Raw genomic sequence first — 12,088 nt, forward strand, 5'->3', positions numbered from 1 at the left:
AATTGATACATGGTAAAATACATTCTCATCCACAAAGAGTTAAGGAGATCATAAACAGGGTAATCCAACATAAATAAAAGATCTGAGGTCTCACTTAGGACAATCCTACAGATAACAACCATATGACCCTCTTTACAGGTTCATGAACCAGGGAGTAATCATAACCTACTTGCCTTCCATGGGAAAGCAGATAGAATGCACAAAACCAAAATGTTGATATTCTCCTTCCTGTGCTTTTATATGTGCCAAAAAGCCTGCTGTACTGGTGATTTAGGAGGAGTGTAACCATTTTTTTTAAAAAAGCTCTCCCTAAAGCACCCCTAGTTCTGAAGGTCATGGGATCTGATACTCATATTTCAGCCCCCATCTCTGATGTGCCCAGCTTCCAGCAACTGGGAGAGGGAAACATGCTATTTTTATGTTTTAAATGCTTAACAGAGAACAACCCATTTTATGTAAAGGAAACCTGTACTGAATTACTGTACATGTCATTACTGCCCTATTTCTAAGAATACTAGTAGAATAGCTGTCTATGGATTAAATGCTTTTTACATTAGAAAGTCAGAATTCTTAAGCTAAAAGTTCCATATCAGTGATTCAGATGTAAAGCCACCTAACCAATATGTGGAGGAAGAAACAAAATACAAGTGAAAACCAGAGACCATCGTATACCGCAAGGCATAGGTTGCTTACATGCATGAATGTAGAGAACAAATGACCACCTTTTTCAACGAAGAATAGATAAAGTCCAAAGTCAGCTGCCCCACTCCAAACAGGCGAGAAGGGTGGAAAGGGTAGCGATCAGTGAATGGTTCTGAAAATTGGGCACTTACTCAACAGAGAAGGCTGCATGCCTGTCCAGCAAGAGTGCCAACAGGCAAAATAGAGAGTGTGCAAAACTCAGTCTAGTCAATTCTAGTGAGGAAAATGGAGTGAAAATGGAATTCATCTGCTGATTTATAAAACATGAAGGCAGCACTGCACTGACCAGATGCTGGGAGTGAAGAGAATATGAGTAAAAGAAATGTACAGACTGATGAAACATCAGCAGCAGCAGTTTACGCCAAATGGGAAACTTATGTAAACAAACCTCAGGTTGCTGGGCTACACAATTCACAGCCCATATTTTTGAATGGGATGTAAAATGTGATGTACTTCCTGCAATGTTCCATGGAGTTTCCTCTTCTTAACTCTGAAAATGGACCTCCATAATTGGAGAAGAGCTCGTCATGACACTTTGACAGGTCCCATGATTGGGCCCTTCTCCCAACTTTATTTTGCCCCTAAAATTTATACCAGACCCATGTCTAGGAAAAGCATCTGCTATACATGAAGGGTATACCTGACCATTTATTTAGAAACAGATGACCTTAAAAAATGTAATAAAATGGCTTTTCCCTGTGAAACAATATTTTTACTTTGGTACATGTCCCCGGGTACGTTCAGCTTATCTCTAATGATTGCTAATAAAGTATAAAATACCATTGTTCACAATATTAATGGCTATATTAGAAGGAGGTAAAAGTCATAATAACAGTATGTCACTTAATTTTCTTCTATTAATTGTAAAAGAAGGTAACCTGTAGGTCCAAAGGATCTGTAGAGATATTCCCTGAAATTCATAAAGACTGGCACAGACAAGTTTTGTAAAAGTGTCTTTCATGGATTCTAAAAGTGGCGAAGAAAGAGCCAAATTCCTGTACTTGTCCAGAACATGTACATAAATTTGGCTCATGCTGCATCACTTTTAGAATGAACATGAGTGACATTTTTTTTGCAAGATCTGCCTGAGCCAGTTTTTCTCTCTGTATGGTAAAAGAAAGTTAGTCTTACTTAGCTCCACTTTTACATTTGTTGTATTAAATGTGACACAATGTAATAGTTGTGCATTTTAGAACTATTTGAATTTGGCGCATTAGTCGCTGTCAGAACAAAAAGTGTTTCAAATGCATGAATTTGGCGCATACATAACAGGCGGGATAAATGCCAGAAGATTGGCACAGCAGCTTTATTGAATCCCCCCCATTGTGTTTACAGAAACCTTTTATATACGATCTATATTTAATAATTATTTGATTTTATTGTTTTCGGTGTCCTTCTAGTATACTGTTTATTCCAAAGGCATTTAAAAATATACATTACATATGTGGAGTTCCTTTTCTTTGTTGCTACCAATGAGTAAATGCAGGTGGTCTTTTTCATTTACAAGAAGAATTTTAATTGTTTTAGCTGTTCTAAATATTCTTTTTTTTTTTTATCTTTTGGGTAAATTAAGCTTTAAAATAGCATCTTGATTATTGATTACACTTCTACATTGATTGTTATGATTATTAGAAAATGTCAACTTCTTAAAAATATTTTAGCAATGATCACATTATCTGGGCACACATACAAAATATAATCCAGTTAATGAATATATTAGTGATTTGATTGATTAGTAAACTTAAGACTTCAGATATTATGAAATGGAAATCCACAAATTCTAACACTTGATTCATTATAAATAAAAACAAAAATAAAAATGAAATTGTTGCTATAGTCCCTGCAGAAAAATACATTATTCAGATAAGAAAAAAAGGGTTTGAAGAGCTGTTTTTTTCCCCTGATAGGTGTAGCTGGGTGAAAAAAATGGCCCCATTGCCCTACCTATTTTTTGTGGATAAAGAAGTCCAAAATATAATAAAAAAAATTGTTCTGAAAAGAAAATATTCTTTAAAAATAAAATAATACATTTTAATGGATTTAAGCTCAGAATCATAATATGGGTAAAAGGTGAGGCTACATTCACAGTTAAAAAGTGGTAATACTGTTTAAATTTGAAACAGGAAACAGTTTGGCACCAAGCTACCCTAATTTGTCTAGAAGTACAAGTACTGTTAAAGAAATACACCTTGCTGTTTGCATGCACTTGGCAACAATAACTGGCTATTTAAGTCAGTGAATTATAACTTAGAAACATAGGCCTGGATTCACAAAGGACTTGCGCCGACGTATCTCGAGATACGCTGCGTAAGTGCAAATATGCGCCTTCATATCTGTGCGCCGTGCCCACAAACTAAGATACGCCAGAAAATAGGCTTCAGCTGACCGACGTAACTTGCCTGCGCGGCGTAGAGTGGGCGCATATTTAAATTGGACGTATTTGGCGCTCCCATTGATTTTCTATTCACATATGCAAATGAGGGCGATACGCCGATTCAAAAACGTACGTACGTCCGACGCAGTGCGCGTAAAGTCATACATCCGGCGTAAAGTTATGCCCCATAAAGGAGGTGTAACTCAGCAGCATCCATGCAAAGGGCTGACCCAGGGAACTCAAGCCGACGTATTTTACGTAGTTCACGTAGGACGTGAATATTGGCAATATGTATCTGTCTGGCGCTCGGCCCATCATTTGCATGGGGTCACGCCTCATTAGCATGGCTCACGCCCACTTCCACTTACGCCGACTTACGCCTGGGAAACCCAGCGCAGATTTGGAAGCACTGGCTTTGTGAATTCAGTGCTTGCCTCTCTGCGCTGCGTCGGTGTAGCGTAAAGAAGATACGCTACGGCGGCATAAATATGCACCAGTGTCTGTGAATCCGGGCCATAAGAAACATAGAAAAGTGACGGAAAAAAAAAGACTAAGTGGACTATCCCCATTTTATTTTTTAAATGTATACATGTTTTTGTATTTTTACTCTTGTCTGAGTATAGATCTATGTTTGTCCCAAGTATGTTTGAAGCCACTAAAGCCAGCCATAGATGTTCAATAGGAACCGGCCAAGATTCATGTATGGGCAGACTGAATGTACCAATCAATTAACTATGGTACAATCAGCCTGTCAGGTTTAACATGCGATTAGTGCAAGCGGCTCATATTGTCGTTAGCAATCACTGACTTCTCTTGGCGGGTACAGGTTTTCCCGACCTCCTGCCAGGAGAACACAATGGCTTGGTGGGAGGGATTTGTCAACAAGTTCCTAAGTCCCTAGGGACCATGTCATATTGTGATGAAACAAATCGGTTGGAGCGACATGCTGACGTCACCACGCTGTTTACTATACCGGAAGGATGGGCGTTCTATTGTAGCTGGCTGGCTTTTTATATTTATGCCTTTACATTCCACTGTGAAGTCCACCATGACATAAGTGCATTACTTTTTAGTTATTAAATGCGTAGTTTGATTTTACACTATGGCGAGTACAGTATCTCTTTTTTCGAGTTGCTATGAATATGGTGTCTGAGGGACGAGTTTTTATTTCGGCCAGTGTCCTAATTGCGGAGATTTTTCTTCAATTCCTGTTGTGTAATCAGGACAGGAAGTGAGAATGACTCCAATGGGGACACTGACAACAAGAGGGGGTTAAAAACACATTTTTCATTATAGTTTCATTACAGTCCTTGTCCCTGTTAAGAAGCATTTCCAGTGCAGAAAATTTCTCTCATGGAGACTTAGATAGCAATAAACAAATAAAGAAATAACAAATTTCCACTAAGAGGCAACAGAATTGTCACCCACGATCCAGGAGATGGGCCATTAAGTTTAGGAGATTCAATAAAAGCATTTTCTGCACCATTCGGATATATAAACAAGGTGCAGTTTCTGCCAGCAATAAAATAAACAAAACATAATTAGTGTAAAATATACAGTATTAAAAGGTTTTGCTGAAATATATTAAAATGATGACCCTCATTCCTGTCCCCAATCAGATGTAGTGGTGCTCTAAGAATGGCATTATGTTTCTGTCCCCATATGTGGCTCAATATTAACTGATTTTCTTTGTTTTAACCAAAACTAACATGATGAAAGATGAATGAAGCAACAAAGTTGTCATGGATTATACTGTACTTTATTTTAATAAAGTCGGAATGGGGTTTAAAAGTTTTATTTTTCTGATTTTTATATCCTGTCAATTAAGCCAGTTAATAACCTGTGTAATACAGTACATATAAGGGGGCAGATCCACGTACCTCTGCGCCGGGCGCAGCGTATCTAATATTCTTTTTTTTTAATCCTCAAAGAATTTGCGCCGCAAGTTACGGCGGCGTAGTGTATCTTTGGCGGCGTAATGGTGCGGAATTCAAATGGATGTAATGGGGGCGTGTTTTATGTTAATATGTCGTGACCCGACGTAAACAACGTTTTTTTTTAACTGCGCATGCGCCGTCCGTGGGGGTATCCCAGTGCGCATGCTCGAAATTAACCCGGAACAAGCCAATGCTCACGACGGTGACGTCATTCTACGTTAAAACCCTATTCGCAAACGACTTACGCAAACAACGTAAAAAATTCAAAATTGTACGCGGGAACGACGGCCATACTTAACATTGAGAACGCCACCATATAGCAGCTTTAACTATACGCCGGAAAAAGCAGAACGCAAATGACATAAACAAAATGCGCCGGCCGGACGTACGTTCGTGGATCGCGGTAACTAGCTAATTTGCATACTTGACGCGGAATTCGACGGAAACGCCACCTAGCGGCCATCGAAAAATTGCAGCTTAGATCCGATACAAAATAAAGATACGACACGCAAAATTTGAAATTACGTGGCGTATCAAGAGATATGCCGGCGTAATATCTTTGTGGATCTGCCCCATGGTGTCTAAGATCTCATCCTTTCTAGGGCATCACAGTAACTCTATGAGTTACTTTTGTATGACTATATCCATGTGCAATACAGGTGAAAAATACACTGTTCCATTCAAATATTCAAAACATGATGTGAAAAAAAAATATTATTTAAAAAAAGGTATTTATGGCATCGATTTATATTGATGCAAAGGTGCCTTTAATGAACACACATTCTGTGATTTTGTGGAAAAAAACTGAAAATCGATATCTAAAAGAATGATTGCTCATTCCATGTGTCAAAGTACACCCTCATAACTGATTTACAAAATAAAAACTGAAGGCAAAGACAAACTTCCACTGCCAATCTAGAACATGAAACACACAAACTAAATTAGTCAAGTATGATTATACAGCCATCTAAGTCACACTTACCTGTTTTATTAAGTTAAAAACAAACACTGAAATAACGCTTAATACAAGTTATAACTTCACAACTATAATGTAATTAGAAAATAAGGAATAAAAAGAGAAATTGAACAATTTGATGAAAATGTACTTGATGTAGCACATAATAAGCAACTGAAACATAAAAATGTGAGGCAAAAAATGCAATGAGAAAACGACAACAAAATGTGCTATTCCAATCAATCAACTTATTGAAATCAATAGTGAGTATTTTCTGTCAGCACATATGCTAAATGATAAACACTACTGATATCAACAGCCTTACTAGGCAGTTCAGACTGCTACATTTCAGGCATTAAGAAAGTTTGACTGAAATATGTATTGTGCTTTATAGATTAAAAATGGCAATACAAAAAGGCACAATGGGACTTTACTAAAAATATTTAGAAAACTCGAGCACACCTTGTAATTTGTATATGCTTACAGAAGGGTTGTTATAGACAGCCAATTCCCCGAGCAATGTATTATAAGGATTGTTAGTGCCACGAGGACGAAGCAGAGCATTGGTAATAAGATGATTAGCCATGGCTCCTGGAATAGCCCAATAAAAAGACAAAAAACAAAAAAACAAACAAAAAAAATAAAAAAGTCAAGAGAGGTCAATTAAGATTATGTATTAAAAACAAACATGTAAACATCAGTGAATGACAGCTATAACAACAGTCCACTTCAAAGGACAGCTGATGTTTAGAACAACAAACAGCAGACTGACATTTAAAATGAATATCAATATACACATCTTTTTTTGTCTGAACAAAAACTTACATTCATCATATATGTATATAATGTATTTAAGAAAAATGGGCTGATTAGCCATGCATCATGCATCAGTGAGACAGATGCTGATCTATTAGAAAATATGTAAGCAGCATATTTAAAATAATATTTAAATAATATCAATAGTATTACATAAATTACATATTACAACTGTATAAAATTGTGAATCATATTAAAGGTGCTTTCGCAGAATTTCTAGCTGCTATACAAATGATAAACTATAAACATGAGTAGAAAGGGGGACGTGCAGCATGATCACACTATCATCGCTCAAGACTGAGGCCTCGTACACACGACCAGTTTCCTCGGCAGAATTCAGCTTCCGACCGAGTTTCTGGCTGAATTCTGCCGAGAAACCCGGCCGTGTGTACACTTTCGGCCGAGGAAGCCGACGAGGACCTCGGCGAGGAAATAGAGAACATGTTCTCTATTTCCTCGTTGTTCTATGGGAGCTCTCGTCCCGCCGAGCTCCTCGGCGGCTTCAGTGCTGAACTGGCCGAGGAACTCGATGTGTTTGGCACGTCGAGTTCCTCGGCCGTGTGTACGAGGCCTGAGACTCTGCAAGGTTTTCCAATTTCCATTTGGGGGGATGGGGGCTGATGGGTGGGGGTTAAGGAGTTCAAAGTAATGATTTATTTTCATACGTTTGTACAATGGGTGCATAAGTGGGTGTGAATAAAAACTGAACTCCAATGAAAGTAAAAATACACCTTCCCAGTGGAAGGGTTAAATGCACATTTAGTTCTAGAGAAATAACAAAATCAGTTCTTACCTGATCTTCTGCTCCCTTAAGCTCCCTCTGCACTAAGCAGACTCTTCCCCCCCATAGCTCCCAACTATCCCCGATTTTGACTGCCCCTCATTTGCAACAAAGTCCTTCTGTCCCTCTTTCATCTTCATTTTGGTCTGGTCTCTATAGTTATATATACAGTTGCAATAACAAGTATGTGAACCCTTTTGGAATGATATGGATTTCTGCACAAATTGGTCAAAAAAAGAGATCTGATCTTCATCTAAGTCACAACAATAGACAATCACAGTCTGCTTAAACTAATAACACACAAAGAATTAAATGTTACCATGTTTTTATTTAACACACCATGTAAACATTCACAGTGCAGGTGTAAAAAGTATGTGAACCCTTGGATTTAATAACTGGTTGAACCTCCTTTGGCAGCATAACTTCAACCAAACGTTTCCTGTAGTTGCAGATCAGACTGGCACAACGGTCAGGAGTAATTCTTGAACCATTCCTCTTTACAGAACTGTTTCAGTTCAGAAATATTCTTGGGATGTCTGGTGTGAATCGCTTTCGTGAGGTCATGCCACAGCATCTTAATTGGGGTGAGGTCAGGACTCTGACTGGGCCACTCCAGAAGGCATATTTTCTTCTGTTTAAGCCATTCTGTTGTTGATTTACTTCTATGCTTTGTGTCGTTGTCCTATTGCAACACCCATCTTCTGTTGAGCTTCAGCTGGTGGACAGATGGCCTTAAGTTCTCCTGCAAAATGTCTTGATAAACTTGGGAATTTATTTTTCCTTCGATGATGGCAATCCGTCCAGGCCCTGACGCAGCAAAGCAACCCCAAACCATGATGCCCCCACCACCATACTTGGGATGAGGTTTTGATGTTGGTGTGCTGTGCCTCTTTTTCTCCACACATAGTGTTGTGTGTTTCTTCCAAACAACTCAACTTTGGTTTCATCTGTCCACAGAATATTTTGCCAGTACTGCTGTAGAACATCCAGGTGCTCTTGTGCAAACTGTAAACACGCAGCAATGTTTTTTTTTGGACAGCAGTGGCTTCCTCTGTGGAATCCCCCCATGAAATGTATTCTTGTTTGGTGTTTTATGTATTGTAGATTCACTAACAGGGATGTTAGCATATGCCAAAGACTTTTTTAAGTCTTTAGCTGACACTCTTGGATTCTTCTTCACCTCATTGAGTAGTCTGCGCTGTGCTCTTGCAGTCATCTTTGCAGGACGGCCACTCCTAGGGAGAGTAGCAGCAGTGCTGAACTTTATCCATTTATAAACAATTTGTCTTACCATGGACTGATGAACAGCAAGGCTTTTGGAGATACTTTTATAACCCTTTCCAGCTTTATGCAAGTCAACAATTCTTAATAGTAGGTTTTCTGAGAGTTCTTTTGTGCGAGGCATCATTCACATCAGGCAATGCTCCTTGTGAAAAGCAAACCCAGAACTGGTGTGTGTTTTTTATAGGGCAGAGCAGCTGTAACCAACACCTCCCATCTCATCTCATTGATTGGAGTGAGGTGTCAGCCAAAAGGAGTCCAATTAGCTCTTGTAGATGTCATTAGCCTAGGGGTTCATATACTTTTTCCACCTGCACTGTGAATGTTTACATGGTCTGTTCAATAAAAACATGGTAACATTACATTTTTTGTGTGTTATTAGTTTAAGCAGACTGTGATTGTCTATTGTTGTGACTTAGATGAAGATCAGATCACATTTTATGACCAATTTGTGCAGAAATCCGTATCATCCAAAGGGGTTCACATACTTTTTATTGCAACTGTAGTATATAAAATGCCCTTTTTATCTTTCAAAAAGTGTTTCCCAGGGCTAAACTTTTCATTAAATTTCTAAATTGCTGCATTTGTAAATTTCAAAAGCCAGTATAAAGGAATAGTTGTGGTTTTAAACCCATCTTGTTTTGGGTATGATTCACCTTTAAGGGAGTGTGGCAGAGGATGGGTCCTATGCCTACATACTTTTGCTCTGTCTCTCGTTTCCATATCAAAAAGTTGGAAGGGAAACCTAGACCCCTAGTGCTTCATTGGCGCTGAAGCCTACAGCTGGGGGATGCTGTGATGATAAAATGACAGATAAGATACAGATCATACAAAACACAGCATTATAAACGTTATACCAGGGATTATCTGAAAAAGTGTGGATGTAAGCCTTCTTCCAAACCAAATCATAAAAACATACAAACACATTGCACTTAACAGCCCAATTCCAGTTAGAATAAAAATACATACACAGGGTATGTATAAAAGTATATATACTGGGTCAGCCTCACTGCAATGGATAAACGCTCAGGAAAATCAGATTTACTTGGATAAAATGCTTTTTCAGAATAGATTATCTAGCAACACCATACTTTAGTGGAAAAAACTGTTTTTAGCATTACTAATGTTTTTTTTTTGTGACCACATTGAGACCCTTAGCATAAATCTTTGTAAGTGGGTCTGAATTAACCACTTACAGACTGGAAGATTTTCCCCCTTGATGACCAGGCAATTTTTTGCGATACGGCACTGCATCGGTTTAACTGTCAATTGCGCGGTCGTGCGATGCAGTACCCAAACAAAATGGACGTCCTTTTTTTCCCACAAGTAGAGCTTTCTTTTGGTGGTATATTTGATCACCTCTGCATTTTTAATTTTGTGCGCTATAAACAAAAAAAAAGGTGTTACAGGTACTGCATTGACGGGGAGGATGCTGAGGCACAGTCCACCACTGTAGCATAAGGGGTGTCGGCTACTGCAGAAGTGAAGTGTCAAGTAAGTAAATCTGCTTTTCCCGAGCATTTGAACTTTAGCAGTTAAAGGGGGCAACCTCACAGAAAGGGAGGACTTTTGTTCTCCCTGAAGTTATGCTCTATGTGCAGTGTGTTTGTATGTCTTTATGATTTGATTTGGAAAAAGGCTGACTTCCACACTTTTTTCGTTTTATCTCCAATCATAGAACTGTGTTTTGTACTACCTGTTTCATGACAACATCCTCTAGCTGATGGCTTGCCACCATTCCCTGGACACACACATACCCACTTTATTTCCTCTCACTGACACTCTGGTCACTGCAGCATTTTTTCCTCCCACTGGCACCACCTATGCTGGAGCATTGTTCACTGCTATATGCTTCAATAATAAACTCTTCAGATTGTTGAAGGACATTAAGAACATTGATTGCCTCTGTTTTGGCATGCAAGCAGTGTGACCAATATCCCTACTTTGGTGCAATGTGGTGCAATTTGCTCCACTGTTGCTCTTCCCTTTTCCCCAGTCTCAGATTCACTGCTTTGCAGAAGTTCACATTTCAAATTTTAAGAGCAACAGAAGATGTACATAACAGACTAGACATCAGTACAATTTATTCAGGTCAAAGCCCCCGGTTACATATTTCACCAGGTTCAATTTTTGTAACACAGGGTTCAATTCACAAAATAGTATCTACTGCTTTAAGATTAGCAGTAAAAAATTGTGTTTTTCGAAAAAAAAATGCAAATCAGCAAAAACTGTAAAATAAGGCATGCATTATTCTGTCGGAATTTGGGGTATTTATCTCATAAAACAAATCAGTATTTTATTGCATGTTGTCATATCCATAGGATGGATACAGTGGAAAGGGATTGGAATATCTGTCAGTTTTTATTGCTGTCTATTTCTACTATTTCTCCTTATCATTGAAAGGAAAAAAAACAGGTGTTCTAACCCTCCCTTACTCTATTCAAAAAAAGATTTGCCTTTAGTTGCACATTTAAGTCATTTTTGCTGTGATATTTGGCAAAGTCATTGCTATATCTTTGGGCATGTCTGTATTTTCTTGCTAGCGAATAGCCATTGTCCTCTGATGTTCTTGAAAGTCTAATGTCCATCTGCCAAACCTTCAAATTGATGACACCCCTCTCCCAACAGCTGTGCTAACTATGCAATGTCAGTACAACGATCTCCCCCGCTGGCTTATTGTGTTATTACAGGGAGACGGCCCCTACCAGAACCCACTGGTCAGCAATCTCAGCCTTTCACTTGGAGCGCTGATCGGATGCTGATCATCATACCTTTTTTGGTCATTCCCCCTCGACAGAGGACGAGGATGTTCATCCGCTGACACGCGCGATCTCATAGGGACCAATGTATGTCCCTTTTTCATCCGCACACGGATGGATGAAAAAGCAGACATACGGTCCGCAGGTGTGAAAGGGGCCTAAGAGGACCTTGTTGACGGAGAGTGTAACGGAGAGCTGCATTTGGATGTATATTCTGCAAAGTTAGTTATTGGATATTTAAAAAATACTAAAATGAAGAAACACTTGTCTTTGAATATTACAAAGAGTATAAAAAATATGTAAAAAGGAAATGAAGACCACACAACTTCAAATTGAAAGACCAGTTGGGAAAGAGAGTAAGACAAGAAAAGTCTTTAACTAAAGCGTCAGGGGCTGAGAATCCCTCGCTGACATCAGCTGGAAGGAGGGAAGAATGGGAGAAGAGTGGCGGGCGGTCACGTGAGCACTAAGCGGCGCTATGAA

The 12,088-nt window shown here is 38.9% G+C and overlaps 1 protein-coding gene across 18 annotated transcripts in view; it reads right to left on the reverse strand.

Annotated features, from left to right (window-relative positions):
- Positions 1-12,088, reverse strand: part of ADGRL3 (adhesion G protein-coupled receptor L3) — a 1,059,382-nt gene that overhangs the window by 117,959 nt on the left and 929,335 nt on the right. For 7 of the 18 annotated variants that reach the window (XM_040322545.1, XM_040322546.1, XM_040322544.1 and 4 more), the window contains one exon: positions 6,431-6,559. The exons of 5 other annotated variants lie outside the window; for them this stretch is intronic. In XM_040322545.1, the coding sequence (XP_040178479.1) occupies positions 6,431-6,559 (129 nt within the window). The remainder of the gene's footprint in view (positions 1-6,430; positions 6,560-12,088) is intronic. 6 more of the 18 variants (XM_040322557.1, XM_040322556.1, XM_040322550.1 and 3 more) reach the window with 1 other exon arrangement.

This window comes from Rana temporaria, chromosome 1 (assembly GCF_905171775.1).
Source record: "Rana temporaria chromosome 1, aRanTem1.1, whole genome shotgun sequence".
Taxonomy (NCBI): domain Eukaryota; kingdom Metazoa; phylum Chordata; class Amphibia; order Anura; family Ranidae; genus Rana; species Rana temporaria.